This window comes from Exophiala mesophila (genome assembly GCF_000836275.1).
Source record: "Exophiala mesophila strain CBS 40295 unplaced genomic scaffold supercont1.4, whole genome shotgun sequence".
NCBI lineage: Eukaryota > Fungi > Ascomycota > Eurotiomycetes > Chaetothyriales > Herpotrichiellaceae > Exophiala > Exophiala mesophila.
The window spans coordinates 1,991,414-2,007,121 of NW_015622507.1; the positions used below are offsets into that span (position 1 = coordinate 1,991,414).

At 49.5% G+C, this 15,708-nt stretch overlaps 6 protein-coding genes across 7 annotated transcripts; 4 read left to right on the forward strand and 2 right to left on the reverse strand.

Moving 5' to 3' along the window:
• The first annotated feature begins 1,665 nt into the window (after positions 1-1,665).
• PV10_05882 (uncharacterized protein) lies at positions 1,666-2,816 on the forward strand. Its single transcript, XM_016370615.1, has 3 exons — positions 1,666-1,804; positions 1,888-2,063; positions 2,130-2,816. The coding sequence occupies exons 2-3, from the start codon at positions 1,936-1,938 to the stop codon at positions 2,542-2,544; spliced, it is 543 nt and encodes a 180-aa protein (XP_016222908.1). The 5' UTR covers positions 1,666-1,804; positions 1,888-1,935; the 3' UTR covers positions 2,545-2,816.
• Positions 2,817-5,114: 2,298 nt separating this feature from the next.
• PV10_05883 (uncharacterized protein) lies at positions 5,115-8,729 on the forward strand. Its single transcript, XM_016370616.1, has 2 exons — positions 5,115-5,334; positions 5,391-8,729. The coding sequence occupies exons 1-2, from the start codon at positions 5,171-5,173 to the stop codon at positions 7,465-7,467; spliced, it is 2,241 nt and encodes a 746-aa protein (XP_016222909.1). The 5' UTR covers positions 5,115-5,170; the 3' UTR covers positions 7,468-8,729.
• Positions 7,651-8,561, reverse strand: PV10_05884 (uncharacterized protein; the record flags this gene model as incomplete). The annotated part of the gene is made up of 2 exons (XM_016370617.1): positions 7,651-7,802; positions 7,874-8,561. 2 exons carry the CDS (start codon positions 8,559-8,561, stop codon positions 7,651-7,653), a joined length of 840 nt encoding a protein of 279 aa, XP_016222910.1.
• A 512-nt stretch (positions 8,730-9,241) lies between the features above and the next one.
• Positions 9,242-10,548, reverse strand: PV10_05885. 2 transcript variants are annotated; one of them, XM_016370618.1, is made up of 2 exons: positions 10,242-10,548; positions 9,242-10,181 (listed from the first exon to the last, which is right to left on the reverse strand). In XM_016370618.1, the coding sequence occupies exons 1-2, from the start codon at positions 10,390-10,392 to the stop codon at positions 9,424-9,426; spliced, it is 909 nt and encodes a 302-aa protein (XP_016222911.1). In that variant the 5' UTR covers positions 10,393-10,548; the 3' UTR covers positions 9,242-9,423. The 2 variants fall into 2 exon arrangements, with proteins under 2 accessions (XP_016222911.1, XP_016222912.1); XM_016370619.1 differs by having other exon boundaries at positions 9,242-10,152; positions 10,242-10,261.
• A 1,149-nt stretch (positions 10,549-11,697) lies between these two features.
• Positions 11,698-12,704, forward strand: PV10_05886 (uncharacterized protein; the record flags this gene model as incomplete). Its single annotated transcript, XM_016370620.1, has 2 exons — positions 11,698-11,771; positions 11,822-12,704. 2 exons carry the CDS (start codon positions 11,698-11,700, stop codon positions 12,702-12,704), a joined length of 957 nt encoding a protein of 318 aa, XP_016222913.1.
• A 346-nt stretch (positions 12,705-13,050) lies between these two features.
• On the forward strand, positions 13,051-14,340 carry PV10_05887 (TIGR01456 family HAD hydrolase; the record flags this gene model as incomplete). Its single annotated transcript, XM_016370621.1, has 2 exons — positions 13,051-13,196; positions 13,257-14,340. 2 exons carry the CDS (start codon positions 13,051-13,053, stop codon positions 14,338-14,340), a joined length of 1,230 nt encoding a protein of 409 aa, XP_016222914.1.
• Positions 14,341-15,708: the final 1,368 nt, after the last annotated feature.

A 15,708-nucleotide genomic window follows, 5' to 3' on the forward strand; every position in this document is an offset into this window, starting at 1 on the left:
CCAGTGCTGAATATGGCCAGCGCGATCGAACTTAAAAATCATGGCTCAACCATATACCTACACTAGCTTAGTGAAATCAAAAGGCAAAGTATAGCCATCCCGAACCCCCGCCATGGTCTTCCTTGTTCTGTAGGGACTTGTTGGTTTAAATTGGGCGGCTGGCCTGATGCAAGCACGGATTCAGTGCACGTTAACGGAATCGCTGAATTATCCCGGAGGTAAAAAAGCCCTCAAAATGCCGTCACCACACCGAAGATCGGTAAACAAGAGAGATTTGGCCCCTATACAACACCAATGTATCCGAAGAAATGGTATATTTTCCTTGTATCGCCGGAATACAATTCAACGAAGGCAGGGGTCGTGTTTCGCATCGGGAAAACCTTCATATCCTTCCTAGACTAAACATTACCAAGGCGCGATATCACATGTCAATCCAGGTTTTGCGACTATGACCATGGCCATGCCGCCGGTCGCTTGTATCATGGGAAACCCCTTGAGAAGTTGAGATGGCTAGATTTCCAGCCACCCCATTATTGCACCGAAAACGATGAATTGTCAAATCACCCACTTTCTGTGTGCGCCCTTCCTTGCACTCGCAACAATGAGCACCAAACTCTACCAAGCAGACTGGACATGGCAGATATGGTCAAGGCCAATGCAGCAACGAGACGGGACTAAATGCTCTCAGCCCTGCCTCCCGTACGCAACTCCATGTCATGATCCAGCACGAGAAAAATGAGAGCCTCTTGGCAGTCAAATATCTCTTGGCAACTAAATCACGTGATGTTGAACGTCGTTCCTCCTTTCCCACGATCCCACCTTCCCTCGCTCATTTTGATTTCACCGTTTTTGCAGGTCTACAGACACAGACCCTAATAGCTTGAGATGAGAATCTCTTGACATCCACTCAAAGAAGCAGCACAACACAACAGGAGCTTAGTGGGGATCACTTGAGGATAATGGTAGAGTATTGGAGAAGATGGGTGAAGGTATTGTCAATTGTTGTGGAGGCTGAGAGGTAGTGTCTACAACAAGGCGAAACACAAGTTAAGCTACAAGGCATCGATCTTCACATCCGTTTCCCAGCTTGGTTTCAAAGGTACCTGGTATCTCAGGAGGTGAGGTAGGTAGGTACCTACCTAGGTACCTATTGTCCACACTTGCCACCAACCCAGTTGCAATTCTGTTCAGACAATTCAGTGAACCTTACCGTCCGCAATCCATTCACTCTGCTTTCCCCTTTCCCATACCATTGTCTTCCTTATCATTCATATGTGAGCCTGTGGATCAACCCTGGGGATCATGACATCTCGACTCCAGACTCACTTACCATTTTTATCCCATTTTCTATCTGCAAGCCCGATTCATCTGATCGATCCGATATGCGAACTAGCAAGTTGCTTCACATATTCCACCATATTCACTTTTCTGCCTCACAATGAATACATTCCCATGATCAGGATTTAATTCACGGTTTCCCCCAATCACCATTCATCCCCAATACAATACATGAATCAGGTCTGAAACCCCTAATGGACCACACCCAGCTCTCTGCACATGTTCCATCCATCTCCATGCTGACCGTGTCGCATTCATGCCATGCCATTCTATTATTTAAATGTGCTTTTCCTACACCTTTCCCACTCTTCCACTTTCAATTTTCTTCCTACGTTGTCCATCGAATTTCCACGTACACAAACCAACACAAACCTGACCGTTGTCACCACCCACACAAATCTGACCATCATTATCCAACAACACAAACCGTCTGTGAAAAAACTTCACAACAGCCTTCAAACACCAGGTACATTTCCCATTTTTGATCATCTGGTCAATAACCGTGCAACACACATCAGGTCAATCTTAACTAATGACATGTTCCTACAGCTCCCTTGATCTGAACACTCACATTCCGCGATCCTCTCCACATTCACAATGCCTCCCAAGACAACCGTCAGCCCCGATGCCTTCCTAGCCGCGTGCATCAAACATGCCAAAGAAAAGGTCGTGGTTAACTTCGATGCCCTTGCCCAAGAAGTGGGAATGAGCTCTGGTGGAGCAGCGTAAGTCCTCAACATTCACTCATTGCCATGAAATTCTCACGAATCCCTCTGACTAACTCTCCTCAGCAACAAATATCGCCTCATGATGAAACAGCTGGAGGAACAGGGTGCTGCTTGGGCTTCCAACAAGGATGTCGATGGCTCTGATGCTTCTCCTTCAGCTAAGCCTAAGCCTGCTAGGAAGCGAAAGGCGGCTCCTGCCACTGCTGCTGTCAAGGAAAACGGCAGTGATGACGAGAAAGCTGCCACCAGCGGTTCAGAGGACACCAAAGCTCCAAAGAAGAAGGCCAAGACTACCACCAACGCCGCTGCCACTGCTCCAAAGAAGGCTAGGAAAGAGGCCGTTCCAAAGACAGAGCCAACGACAGAGCCAAAGCCCGAGCCAGAGGCCGTCAAGAACGAGTCGCCGTCCGAAGATCTGTCTCACTCTTCCGAGGTTGAGGCCAAGGACCAGAGTGACTTTGTTCCCAAGGAGGAATGAATGCCTCGACTGGAGGTGCAAGGTCAATCCCGAGATCGATAATCGTGGTTTACGAGAACGAGACTTGGAGTTTAGCTATCCAAGCTGAGTTGAAGCTACGGCGAGAGCTTTCAACATGTGCACGCTACGAGTTGGACACTGGCAATCAGAGAGCGCTTGACATATGACAACGAATTCTCGCGATCGATGCGGTGGTATTCCAGGTAGCATCCTTTAGAAACGCAAATCGGCCTCCATGACAGGATCTTAATCTGTCTTCCTACGGCCCTCGTGACAAATCTGAGATTTGAACAGACCAATTCAAGGTTCTTTCGTCATACCTTTTGTCCACCTCGTGATCAGCCAACTTGAGATCAACAGATTTCCGTCCAATTCAACCTCAACTTCCTTTCCAACCTCTCTCCACCCTCCAACAACCAAACCACAACTACTTCCCACCACGCCATATCTTCTTCCATTCCTTTGAATATCAAGACACTTACGATCAGCGATGGCTCCCAAAGGTTCTAACGACGACTTTGAGTTCATCATGACATGCCTCAAGTACTCGGAGACCAAAGCAAAGCCAGATTTCAACTTAGTAGCCAAGGAGATCGGCGCGAAGAGCGCGAATGCAGCGTATGTCTTTCATTACTTTGTGATGTCACAGTTGCCAATGCTTACTGGATTCTCTATAGCTATCACCGACACTGGGGCATTATGAAGAAATACGGTCTCGCAGGTGGAGGCATTGGTCGTGCACGCCAGCATGGAGCCGTCGGCTTGTCTGCGGATAGCTCAGCATCTGCAATAAAGCGTCGTGGCAGAAAGCCAAAAGCTGGAAAAGTCGACGTCGACAATGGAGAGCAATCAGACAACAAGGAGACTGCAGCTACCACCAGCAAAGATTCCATCAAAGAAGAAGAGATGAGGATGGAGGATAAGGACATAGGAGCCATGGCAAGAGACAAATTCATCCGCAAGAAGAAAGCCCTCCTGGTCAAGCTGGAGAAGGAGGACTTGACAGATGAGTCTGAGTGAGATATGAGACTTCGATGGGCCAAGTCAAGGAGCACTTCAGGGGCTGGACAGTCAGCAGAATCTTTCCACAAGCCAACGTGATCTATACACCCTTTTCTACTCACAGATCCGACACGAACTAAAAACAGGTCTTTGCTAGATGATGGATTCAGACACACAAAGATAACCACAGAGACAGACAGACAGACAGAAAGGCTTAGGTGGTGCACAGAGTGCTCCTTTCTTTCCAAGACTTACATAAAACCAACAGCCAGATACAAACTTCTTCCTGATCATCTTTGTCTGCGATCATATGCAATAGGCCAATGTGAATCCTCCAACAACAAAAACCACGCAGACGCACACCAGACGCAGAGCCAGAGCAGACATCGATCTGCAACTTGTCACCTGCAGAATAGCCCGGGATACGATGCTCTGCGTGGCTGTGGTGGATTTAAAATACCTAGCAGCTTGGGAAAGTTCATCTCTCCAGATCCGCTGCTGTTCACGATCTTTGTCCACTTTCGACCCTCGTCATTTCGTCCGTGTCCGACGACACCACCTTCGCCACCCATTCAAGGCTGGTATCTTTGCCTGAATACTTTGATCCCTCCTTCAAAAATGCCGCCAAAGGTTGCAGATATGGAGGCCTTGACCCTCGGATTCATCTTCAGTGTTCTCAAGAACTGCGAATCGGTCAAGCCAGACTGGGGAAATGTGGCCATGGAGAACGGCATCAGCTACGGCAGAAACGCGTAAGCCAGATCAGCCAGATCTGAACATCAGACAATGCTAACTTTTGATCGTCCATCAGCCACGCCAAATTCAAAGGTTTGCTGGAAAAACATGGATACAAACTCGAAGATGGTCGCATCATCCCAATCGATCCTAACGCCACTCCACCTCCACCCAAGCAGGCCAGAACTCAGAAGACCCCGAAGACTCCAAAGACTATCTCTGCAACTAAGCGTAAGGACCCGACCAATGGTTCTAACGAAGATCCGACTCCCACCAAGAAGAAGAAGGCTACACCAAAGCTCGAACCATCGATCAAAGAGGAGCAGGTCAAAGACGAAGAAAGTGACTCGATCTTCCAGGATGAAGCTACTTAGGCAGTTGCATCCAAAACTTACAATGTCGAGGACTCCGACATTGAGGAGCTGGACCCTGACGATGTGTTCAACCTGTTTGTTGAGCAGGAAGCTCTCAACAATTAACATCGGTCATTAGGTTCAAGGGACCAATGCTTCTTCAGACACCAGATCAACCAAGGGGTCATAGTTTGGAAAATACGAACGACCAATGACGACGCATTTGCTTTGATCTCGGTGATTTGTGACATTGAGATGGGAGAGGTTCTTGGACATGATGATGATGATGATGATGGGTATGAGATAACTCGTACTTTCTTCATGCCAGCCAGAATGAGTGCTATGGGTGGTCTGGGGGCCGAATGGGCACCAAAGATGCCACACACGGTTAGTTCCCGTGCCTCAGATTAGATTAGATGCCACTCTTTTCAAACCACTTCCTTCTCCAACTTTCCTCTCCGCATGCATGATTGCGCTCTTGCCAAATCTTTTTTTCATTTTGGCAATCAATCATTCGTGGCCGTCGCAACACCAATATGCATGGCGGTCACTCTCGTAGAGGCCGCGGTGCATCTACTACTAGAGGCCGCGGCCATGGTGCATCGGGACGCAGACAATTTCGTGGCCGAGGACGGGGACGTGGTCGAGGCCAGTCATCCCACCACCAGAGTTTCCAATTCTCGAGGCTGAACGAAGAGGAGTAGGTCACCAGCTTCTATAACATAATACTCAAATTCAATCTCTCTGACAGACTAGGGATGGCTCGGGAGGCGAAGAGTCGTTAGGCGAAGAGTCCGAAGACGAAGAGACCGCGCATGGACTCGCACATGCTGATGAAGAAGAGGAGGCATCCGAGAGCGAACCAGAACAAGTCCTTCCAACCCACTCCTACCAGACTCTGCTACAAACCCTCAACACCAGCAAACGTACTTCTGAGCCCGCAAGAAAAAAGAGGAAACTGGAACCAGACACCAGCACTACAAAAGTAATCCCTCTCGAGGTTGGAGGGACCGACGCTTCCGATACACCGTCGAACGGAGATGAGGCCGAAACGGCGAGAGCGCTGAATGAAGAGATAGAGGCTGATGAAGAAACTGAAGACGCTGTGGACGCAAGTATCGACTCTGACGATGAAGAGGTCATGTTTCGTGACCCTTTTGAGAAGCACTATTCGGCAGCGACCGAGAAGGAAATCAAGGAGGCTGCGGGACAAGTCGAGTCGAAAGCCTGGCAAACAACTTCCTCCACCTCGGAATCTGGTCTTCGAGTCGCTCGTTTTCGACCAGACGCGCCTACAAAGTCATCCATCATCAAATCTCCCAAAGACATGTTCTTGAAGCAGAGGATATTGGGCACTGGAACGAAGGTGTTCACGTCTCTCAAATCCGATGAAAAGTATCTTGCAGCGGCAGTTTTCGGATATGATGATGTTCTCCATGGCTGCCGAGATGTGCAAAATACCTCCCGTTTGCGAGATCTGTCATGTCTTCATGCCCTAAATCATGTCTTCAAGACACGAGATCGAGTCCTGAAGAACAACAGCAAGTTAAGTGCACAATCGAATGGGGAGATTTTGGATCTTCGAGACCAAGGCTTTACTCGACCAAAGGTTCTCATCATGGTTCCAACAAAACAAGCCTGCGTCCGCTTCGTCGACAGTATCGTAAAGTTGAGCGAGCCTGATCAACAAGAGAACAAATCTCGATTTTTGGAAACGTACACCCAGGACGATAGCGACGAATGGCTCGACAAGCCGGAGGATTTTCGCCAGCTTTTTGGCGGCAACCATGAAGAGGACTTCCGAATTGGGCTCAAGTTCACGAGAAAGACGATCAAGTATTTTGCTGGCTTCTACAATTCCGACATCATCATTGGCTCTCCTTTGGGTCTCATGCGTACCATCACCACCGGTGGAGGAGGCAAGAACAGCAAGAAGACGCAAGATGCAGACTTTCTGTCATCGATCGAAGTGGTTATTGTCGATCACGCCAATGCTCTTCAAATGCAGAACTGGCAGCATGTCGACTATGTATTTTCTCAGTTGAATCTACTGCCAAAAGATTCCCATGGTTGCGACTTCTCCCGCGTTCGACACTGGTATCTCGACGGCCAAGCAAAGTACCTACGACAAACCATCATCCTCTCCGACTACCTCACACCTGAAATCAACGCTCTGGCTTCGACACACTTGAAGAACATCTCTGGACGAATCAAGTTGCAGCCTGAATACCCTGGCGAAATGCTCGGCGTCTCCTCACTGGTTTCGATCCCAGTATCACAAACCTTTCTGCGACTCTCCTCCCCTTCAGCGCAAGGCGACTCTGATGCTCGGTTCAAATTCTTCACCACCTCTGTCCTCCCACCCTTTCTCCGCGATCCCAAGCGTCAAAAAGGAACTCTCCTTTTCGTGCCTACCTATGTTGACTTTGTTCGTCTCCGCAACTTTCTCTCAACGTCTTCCGAGGCAGCAAACCTCTCTTTTGGATTGATTTCCGAGTATGCCTCACACAAAGAAGTTCTTCGAGCAAGATCTCATTTCCTGAGTGGCCGTCATACCTTGCTGGTGTATTCAGAGCGAGCACATCATCATTTTCGATACAAGATCAGAGGGGTCAAGAAGGTGATCTTCTATGGTGTTCCCGAGAATCCTATCTTCTGGTCCGAAGTGGCCAAGATGTTGGACGTGGTGAGAGAAGACGACAAGAGGACAAAAGCATCAGTCCGAGCTTTGTTCTCTAAATGGGACGCCATGAAGCTAGAAAGAATAGTGGGCACCCAGAGAGTGGGCAGATTGATCAATGACCGAGGTGGTGATGTGTTTGATTTTGTCTAACAATCAAGTCTTGGAAGCACGAGGCAGTCGTTCGTGCGAACGCCTGATCGCTATTGTTTTTCACTCAACCCAATCATCCTCTTCAGTACCACAGCTCGAATCTCAGGAAAGCCTTACGCGTCAATGAAAAGCATAGAATGATAACTGTCTTTTACAACAGTTGCAAATCAGGCTGGCCATGACTTAAGGGCCGATGTTGAGTTTGTCTGGCTGAGACAGCTCGGCTTTACGTTCCAGCAGTTCCGGTGCGTCCCAATTGGCCCAGACGAATTTGTCCCGCAGAAATCTCGCCTCTGGGCTGATAAGCCAAACGACGAAATTTCCCGCAAGATCAGCTGATATGGAGTCAGTGGAGGGCCTTACAACGTGCGTCATCAAAGAAAAGATGAGGGAAGTGGGTACTGACCACTATCCGAAGCTGGAAAGCCACTCTTAATGTTCAGTTCTGTGGGGACGATACCTGGATGGAGATGGAAAACGGGAATGGAAGGGTGCTCCTTTGCAAAGCCGTCCCAGACTTTGGTGGCAGCGAACTTGGAAGGCACATAGCTGGAAAAGCTAGGACCGAAAGGGAAATGGATGACGGCGGTAGTAACGTCCACGACGAGAGCACCGGCTGGATTGGCATAGGGGAGGAAAGATCTGGCCGTGTTGAAGGTGCCACGGACGTTGATTTCATACCCAGTCCACCATTCGTCCGGGTCGGTGACATCGATATTCTCCAGGCGGGACAGATATCCCGCGTTGGCGATGAGTATGTCGATATGGCCGAACTCGGCATGGATCTTGTCGAAAGTGTCCTTGGTCACTTTTAGGTCCGAGATGTCGCAGCCAGGCACGGCCAGGATCTTGACACCCGACACTGCCGCCTCGACCTTTTGCTTGGTCTCGTTCAATGGACCAGCACGCCGACTGGTGATGGCGATTTTGGCCGCCCCGGCCTGTGCAAACCCCAAGGTCATGGCAGCACCGATTCCGGTTCCTCCGCCAGAGATGACAACCGTTTTCCCTTTGACGGACAATTCTGGCCTCGTCGCGTCGATTGCCGCGTAGGCTTTGTTGTGGTATATTTTGGTCAAGGATGGCAAGGCCATGTTGTTAAGGATACTATAACGGCTCTTGACCGATATCTTTACCTTATCTTTTCGTCGACGATGATAACCGCAATGACAATAACGACGAGGGTGGTTGGTTGTGAATGACTGATGAATGATGTTGTGACACGGGCGAGATGGATGGAGAGCTAGACGATTCGGATCGACAATTCTGTTGAATGTCGCGAGGATCTGAAGAAAGTATCGCTGTCCACTGGGTAGGTTACCTGGAGCACGAACCAAGATACTAGGTACTACCTGTATATATACTAGATACCTCCCTACTTAAGATACCTACCTAAGGTATCCTGTACTAGATATTCGTACCTACTCTCAATATCAGGCCTACTGCCTGCCTCAGACTATCAACATGCGTCCGACCATATGGACTTGGTTAGTGCTTAGCCAAGGAAGTCTGCACCCTGGGACAAACAAGAAATGTCAAGTGCTTGACTAAATAGGCAAGCCATCTCGTATTTATTTTTTATTTTTGTATTTTTCGTTTCGTGTTCGCATCCATACAGCAAGTACATTCTTTCAACAACACAGCCACAGCAGTAAGTACTCTTGACTTACTGGTAAATACACAGTGTCGGTGCATATATTCTTGACCTCAGATGCCATGTAATATGGACATTTCAGGCCACGACAGTTGCAAATGCTGGCCTCGGCCAGCACAGGGAGCAACCCCACGCCCTGATCATTTACTGTGTTGGGAATTTGAGTGGCACCTTTTGAAAACCTAGCACGTGACCCCAATCTATACGGTGGTGCACAATATAGTTGAACGCATTTCCACATCAGAAACACCTACTCCAAGCTCACAGAAGGAAAGGGTACTATATACGTTTTGAGTCGTGATTCAAGCGTCGGCGATGAAGCCCAGTGGCCGTTGGCCACGCTGACGTCTGCGGATGTTCGTAGCGTGGATGATATCTGGACAGCCTCTCAATGTCCATCCCCATTTACGCCAGAAACCTGTCGAGATCTCCCATCCACTGACGGCCCAAGGGGGCGACCAGACAACGACACCATGCTGCTCGAAGTGCGAATCCGGAAAGCCCTGGAACAAGCCGCCGATGGTGTCGTTCCACAGATCGTCAGCGTCAAAGGTGCCCCGGGCACGTATCAGGTTATCACGCAGCACAGGATGTGGGATAATGTCAATCCATTTGCCGTGGACCACCGTGGTCTGCAATCTCGTCGGGCGAAGAGTTTCGGGAAGTTCACAATTGGGAGATGCGTCAATGGGGTCTGGCATGACGTGTTCTGCCGCCGTCGAGCATTCGCCGTTGGTTGCCGTCTCTGGCCTGAACATGAGGAGCAGGTGGTAATTGGCTAGCAATCCCCGGACCACGTTGAATTGCAGGAGAACCATCAGGTGGTCCGATGACAATGGAAACATGACTTTGTCGAGTTTAAGCCGAGTCGGACGGTAGGGCAGTAGAGGAGTTTGTGCCTTGACCAGAGCCCGCGCTTCCGCTGCCGCTAACATCACAACCGTCCCCCGCCGTTCATCCCAGCATGGCATCATGGCTATTGCCGGCGTTTGTGTAGTTGTTGTCGATGAAATTAGCTCGACCTGACGTTCCTGTGCTGCAGACTGGCCCTTCCGCCGGCCTGCCACCAATTGGGGTTATGACTGATTTCATAAATGTCGTTCAGGTCGTCTTTACTTACGGTAAGCTCGTACGTTTAGCCTGTTCTGCCTCCTTTTCCGCTCAGCTGCATCGGTGATGCCTGTCCAATCATCATTCGGATTGACCGCAGCCATGAGCTGTGGCATACGCTGCAGTGGGATGCTGGGCATGGCTTGCATAGCCGATGCCATCTTGATTTGCCGGTAGTAATTCAAGGTAGATGCTAAAGAGAACGGATCATAGTTGCATGCGAGTGCAAGTGGCTTACATGGAGAATCAATTCCAGGCCTGTGCGGAATTGCAGATCTCAAGTTGAGAAGGGCAGAACGATGAAAAGAATGATGAAGAGTCCAACAGTCATCTGTTGCACTACCTACCTACCTACGAGTTTAGGGCAACTGCGGCTGCATGAGTCGAGTATTCTTGCCGAAGGTATCACTATGAGTTTACTTTAATGTTGTTGCCTAAATCCGATGTCTGAGAGGTTTAACAACGCACTTGGGCACGGACACTTTACCCTCCTCGTAGGTAGAGCGACACTAGTCCCGTACTAAATACCTAGTATTTATGTGCTTGAAAGTACCTAGTAGTCCTATCTCTATCAAAACAGGGAGTTGGTGGCTGATTCAGTGGAGCGAAAACTTCGTTTCTGGAGGATCTCCATCCTTGATATCTGGTAAGTACTAGGTAGGCACTCGTGCGTATGACTGAAGTCCAATGAACGAGGACAAATCGACTGGTGTATTAAGAGCGACCAGACTCCCTTGTCCGAGTACTTTAACAGCAAGTCTTTCTGGGGACAGGAAGAGATAAGTGAATAGGTATGTAGGTGCTGCCTTATGTCCGTGTACTACGACAATTGAGAAGCATAACTAGGGCGAGACCACGTTAAAGAGTTACGCAATCGCCGTCTCTTTCACAACTTACGGAGTACTAATTTATTATCGTGATCCCTATCGAAATCGTCGGCTAATGATAAACTACACGTACCTTAATGGCGATTGGTGATGAAGTAGGTGGAATGCCCTTTAGACTGCGCTAAACTGCTGCCTAGAGCTCGACATCTCTGGCACTGGGGCTATTGCCTTACGGCCGATCTCCATCACCTGAGGCTCTAAGACTTGGGCATTTTGGGCTTAGCGTCATGCAGCTGGCTTACCGCTAAAGCTTCGTTATGGCAAACTCAATGGCCAACACTTCATCGTGGTATACTTCCATCCATGCTCACGGTCCATCAAAATGCCATCATGTCTAACCCCCATTAACGGTCGAGAGAGGAACGTCGACATGATGTGGCGGAGCATGAAATTGTTCTACCCTCCCCAATTTCCCGATCATCCCGTCCCGTCAGATGCTGTAACAAAGATAAAAGGCCTCAAGCCTAGCAACGACGACTTTCGTGTTCTACATATCTATTACCTAGTATCTTCGGACTCACATCTTCCATCATTTACACAAATTAAAGCCACAAAGTGTCCTTGAACAACGCACTCAGCATGACCTTCCACCCTGACGAGCTTCCAGACCTTTCTGGGAAGGTGTACCTGGTCACTGGTGGGAATTCTGGAATGTAAGCTGTCCAGGCATTTGAAGTGAATGCTCGCTCACATGGGGATACAGAGGCTACTTCACCGTCGCACGACTCGCTCAGCATGGCGCTCATGTCTACATGGGCGTCCGCTCTGTCGAAAAGGGCTCTGCGGCTGTCAAAGACATCAAGAAACTATACCCAAATGCCAAGATTTCTCTCCTAGAAATCAACCACATGTCACTCGACAGTGTAGTTGCAGCAGCAAAGCTCTTCATCTCCAAAGAGCCCGCCCTCCACGGACTGATCAACAATGCTGGTATCATGGCCACTCCCTTTGAAATATCGTCCGACGGTTACGAAGCACAGTTCCAGACAAACTATCTTGCCCACTGGCTCTTGACCACCCACCTCTTGCCACTGCTTCTCAAGACGTCCAAGACCACACCAGCAGGCGGCGTTCGAATTGTCAACCTGAGTTCTGCGGGCCACGCAAGTGCCCCCAGCTGCGGCATCAATTTTGCCGATCCTGCTCTCACCAAGTCCGACCCTGGGGCTCGATATGGACAATCCAAGCTCGCTAACATCCTCCACACGAAAATTCTGAGCGATCGTTACGGTCCTAACTCACCAAGTGCAAAGGCAGGAAACGGTGAAGTTTGGACCACCAGCGTACATCCAGGCCTAGTCGAGACCAATCTTGCCAACAATAGTAAATGGCCCTTTCCGTTGGGATTGATTCTGAACGTGGCCAGGCCACTGGGATTCTTCTTCGATGCTGATAAAGGAAGCTGGACAAGTGTTTATTGTGCTGCGAGCCCCAAGATGCCAAGCCAGGACTGTGGTGCATATTTCATCAGGATAGCAAAGAACAAAGGAGGATGGAGGTCGGGGCCATCTAAGAATGCTGCTCTTGCAACTAAGCTGGAAGAATGGACTAGCAAGGAACTGAACAAGAACGGCTGGCTACCATGAAGCGAGACCTCTAGGATTTAACCGGAACTGGTGACGGATGCTCCTGGCCATGTCACAGAAGTACCATACATTTTTCAACTTCTTGGGCACAGCTTTTGATTTCGATTCGACTTGACATAGAGTGGAGCAGGCTGGGCTTGTATGCGCAGAGATGTAACTCATGTTGGTGACGGAGCATGGCTGATATTTAATAAATTCGCTCGTCCACTTGCATGCGCTGCACATCAAACAGAAATACTCCGTCGAATTCGATAAGCGATAAGAATTCAACCTCAACAGTCATCGCGTCGCCAGGATTCTGTTGACCAAGCTCCTCCCTCCGTCAATACAGACGCTGGTGCGGACGATGAGGTTGTACAATGCCTGTGTGTCTGCCAGGCAGACGAGGCAGCGGATCTTACAGCCTAGCTGGCCCAGATTACCCTCACAGCAATCGAGACCATTTCACCGCGACCACAAACAGGTCACTCCCGATTTTGCTTTTGCTTTTGAGTATGTGTCACTAACCCTCTTCAAGATGCATCTACATGGACTATGTTGACACGACAGCAGTATAGACGGAGTGCTGGTGCGGAGCGCCAACCCCATACCCCATGCAGCCTCGACGTTGCAATTCCTCCAGCGAAATTCTATCCCTTTCATCCTCCTCACGAATGGTGGCGGCAAGCACGAATCCGAGCGTGTCAGGGACTTGACCGACCGACTCTCGGTGCCACTCGATACCTCCATGTTTGTCCAGTCACATACACCTTTCGCGGAATTGGTTCATGGTCAAGATAGCCTGCGTCATAAATGCATTCTCGTCCTCGGTGGAGATGGAGGTCGATGTCGAGATGTTGCAGAAATGTATGGCTTCACCAATGTTGTCATTCCAGGAGATATCTATGCAGCACATCCAGAAATATGGCCCTTTAGCAGGCCCTTCAAAGACGTTTATTCCACCTTTGCTCGTCCACTACCCAAACCTATCAACCCAGAGTCACCAGAAGACAGTCTCAAGTTTGATGCCGTCTTTGTCTACAACGATCCCCGTGATTGGGGTCTCGATATCCAGGTCCTCATCGATGTGCTGCTCTCCAGGCAAGGAATCATGGGCACATACTCGTCCAAGAACGGAGATGCATCATTACCGAATTTCGGCTACCTTCAAGACGGCCAACCCCCCCTCTATTTCTCAAACCCGGATCTTCTCTGGGCAGCCAAGTACCACTTATCACGTTTCGGTCAGGGCGGTTTTCGTGAGGCTCTAGAAGGGGTCTGGCGTGCCGTCACAGCACACAGTGGGGGCAATCCGGAACTCTACAAGACCGTGATTGGGAAGCCCTATAAGGAGACATATTCATTTGCAGAAAAACGTCTGCTAAACCATCGTGCTACTTTAGTCGATAGTCAGGCCGCTCCTAGACTGCGCAAAGTATACATGGTTGGCGACAACCCCGAGAGTGACATCCGAGGTGCAAATACTTATGAATCTCCGCACGGGATCGAGTGGGTGAGTCTATTGACTCGCACTGGTGTCTTCAAGGATCGGCCAGGACATAAGCCTACGTATGAGCCAAAGGCCATTGTAGACGATGTCAGGGCTGCTGTACAATATGCATTGAAAGACAGCAATTGGCATAATACACTGGAATAGAATGGGATAGATCTCGTTGTCACCTCGAAACATGATTTCGTGCTGTAATGTGAGAGACCAGTGTGCATCATAGTGCTGAAAGAAGTGGGGGTGGGAAAAGGAACATGAAATCTGAGTAACGGACAGCGGGGAGCTGCAGGGCCCAAGTTGTGTTAACTTCATGTGGATGGAAGGTAGGTGTATTGTGGGGTGTTATGTTAAAGGTGAGAACGGTGAGATTGTTGGAGATGAAGGGAAACTAGAAGCTAACAACACCAGGAGTTATGAGGGGAAATGTTTTGGAGGGGGAAGATAACAGCACCGAAAATGATGAGGGAAGGTGGTTGGGGATGGAAGGCAACGAGACGACAACAACATCACGAAGTATGAGGGGGGATGGTTGGAGAGGAGCGACAACAACACCAAAAACTACAAGGTGAGAGTGTTGGCAGACAGGAGGCAACGACAACGAGATGAGCAGAGATCAAAGGCAACGAGGTGTTGACGACGATGATTGATGCTATACACTATGACCTATTGCTATTGTACAAGACACAGGTACTTGGCTTCAGAGTCAAGCTCTTACTGACGCCCAACACCACGAGAAGGTGACCTGCAATGCTGGACAAAAACAGACCCAAACGCCAAACGCCAAAAACAAAAAATCAGACCCAAACGCCAACGCCCCCAAACGCCTGAAAGCAAGAAAGCAGACCCAAACGCCAACGCCTAAAGCAGACCCAAACGCCAACGCCGAAAAGCAGACCCAAACGCCAACGCCGAAAAGCAGACCCAAACGCCAGAACGCCAGAACGCCAGAACGCCAGAACGCCGAAACACCTAAACGCCAGAACGCCAGAACGCCGAAACACCTAAACGCCAGAACTCCGAACATAGGAAATCTATACTTACCTTAAGTACAACTATGAGCCCTATTCGGACTCATAGCCGTACTCGGAGTCACGCCACAAGGAAGTCCAAACGTACTTCCAGCGGCTGACTCCGGGCGGAAGCTTAGCTTTGCCCTTTGGGCGAAAGCTAAGACGACCGCTGTCACCACTATGGTGAGAGGGTGTCGGGGAGGGGGCGGCAGGGAGGTGAGGGTTGGGGTCTCCAGGGAAGAAGACAGGGGAGGGGGAGGACGGGCCACGCATGGTGGACACCGGGGTAACAGAAATTGTGCACACTTGGGGGCACAATGTAAGCTCCTGAGGAGCAGGAAGATTTGCTTTGGATTCGCAGCAACCCATGATTGCTGCAAGAGAAGAAGAAGGGAAGAGAAGAGAAGAGAAGCGAAGAAGAAGAAGAAGAAGAAGAAGAAGAAGAAGAAGAAGAAGAAGAAGAAGAAGAAGAAGAAGAAGAAGAAGAAGAAGAAGAAGAAGAAGAAGA

What these genes read in the sequence shown, in the direction of transcription:
- PV10_05882 (XM_016370615.1), top strand. Translation starts at nt 1,936, where the DNA reads ATGCCTCCCAAGACAACCGTCAGCCCCGATGCCTTCCTAGCCGCGTGC. An exon ending in ATGAGCTCTGGTGGAGCAGC is followed by an intron (nt 2,064 to 2,129) that starts GTAAGTCCTCAA and finishes AACTCTCCTCAG; the next exon opens with CAACAAATATCGCCTCATGA.
- PV10_05883 (XM_016370616.1), top strand. Translation starts at nt 5,171, where the DNA reads ATGCATGGCGGTCACTCTCGTAGAGGCCGCGGTGCATCTACTACTAGA. An exon ending in TCGAGGCTGAACGAAGAGGA is followed by an intron (nt 5,335 to 5,390) that starts GTAGGTCACCAG and finishes CTGACAGACTAG; the next exon opens with GGATGGCTCGGGAGGCGAAG.
- PV10_05885 (XM_016370618.1), bottom strand. Translation starts at nt 10,392, where the DNA reads ATGGCATCGGCTATGCAAGCCATGCCCAGCATCCCACTGCAGCGTATG. An exon ending in GCTAAACGTACGAGCTTACC is followed by an intron (nt 10,182 to 10,241) that starts GTAAGTAAAGAC and finishes AATTGGTGGCAG; the next exon opens with GCCGGCGGAAGGGCCAGTCT.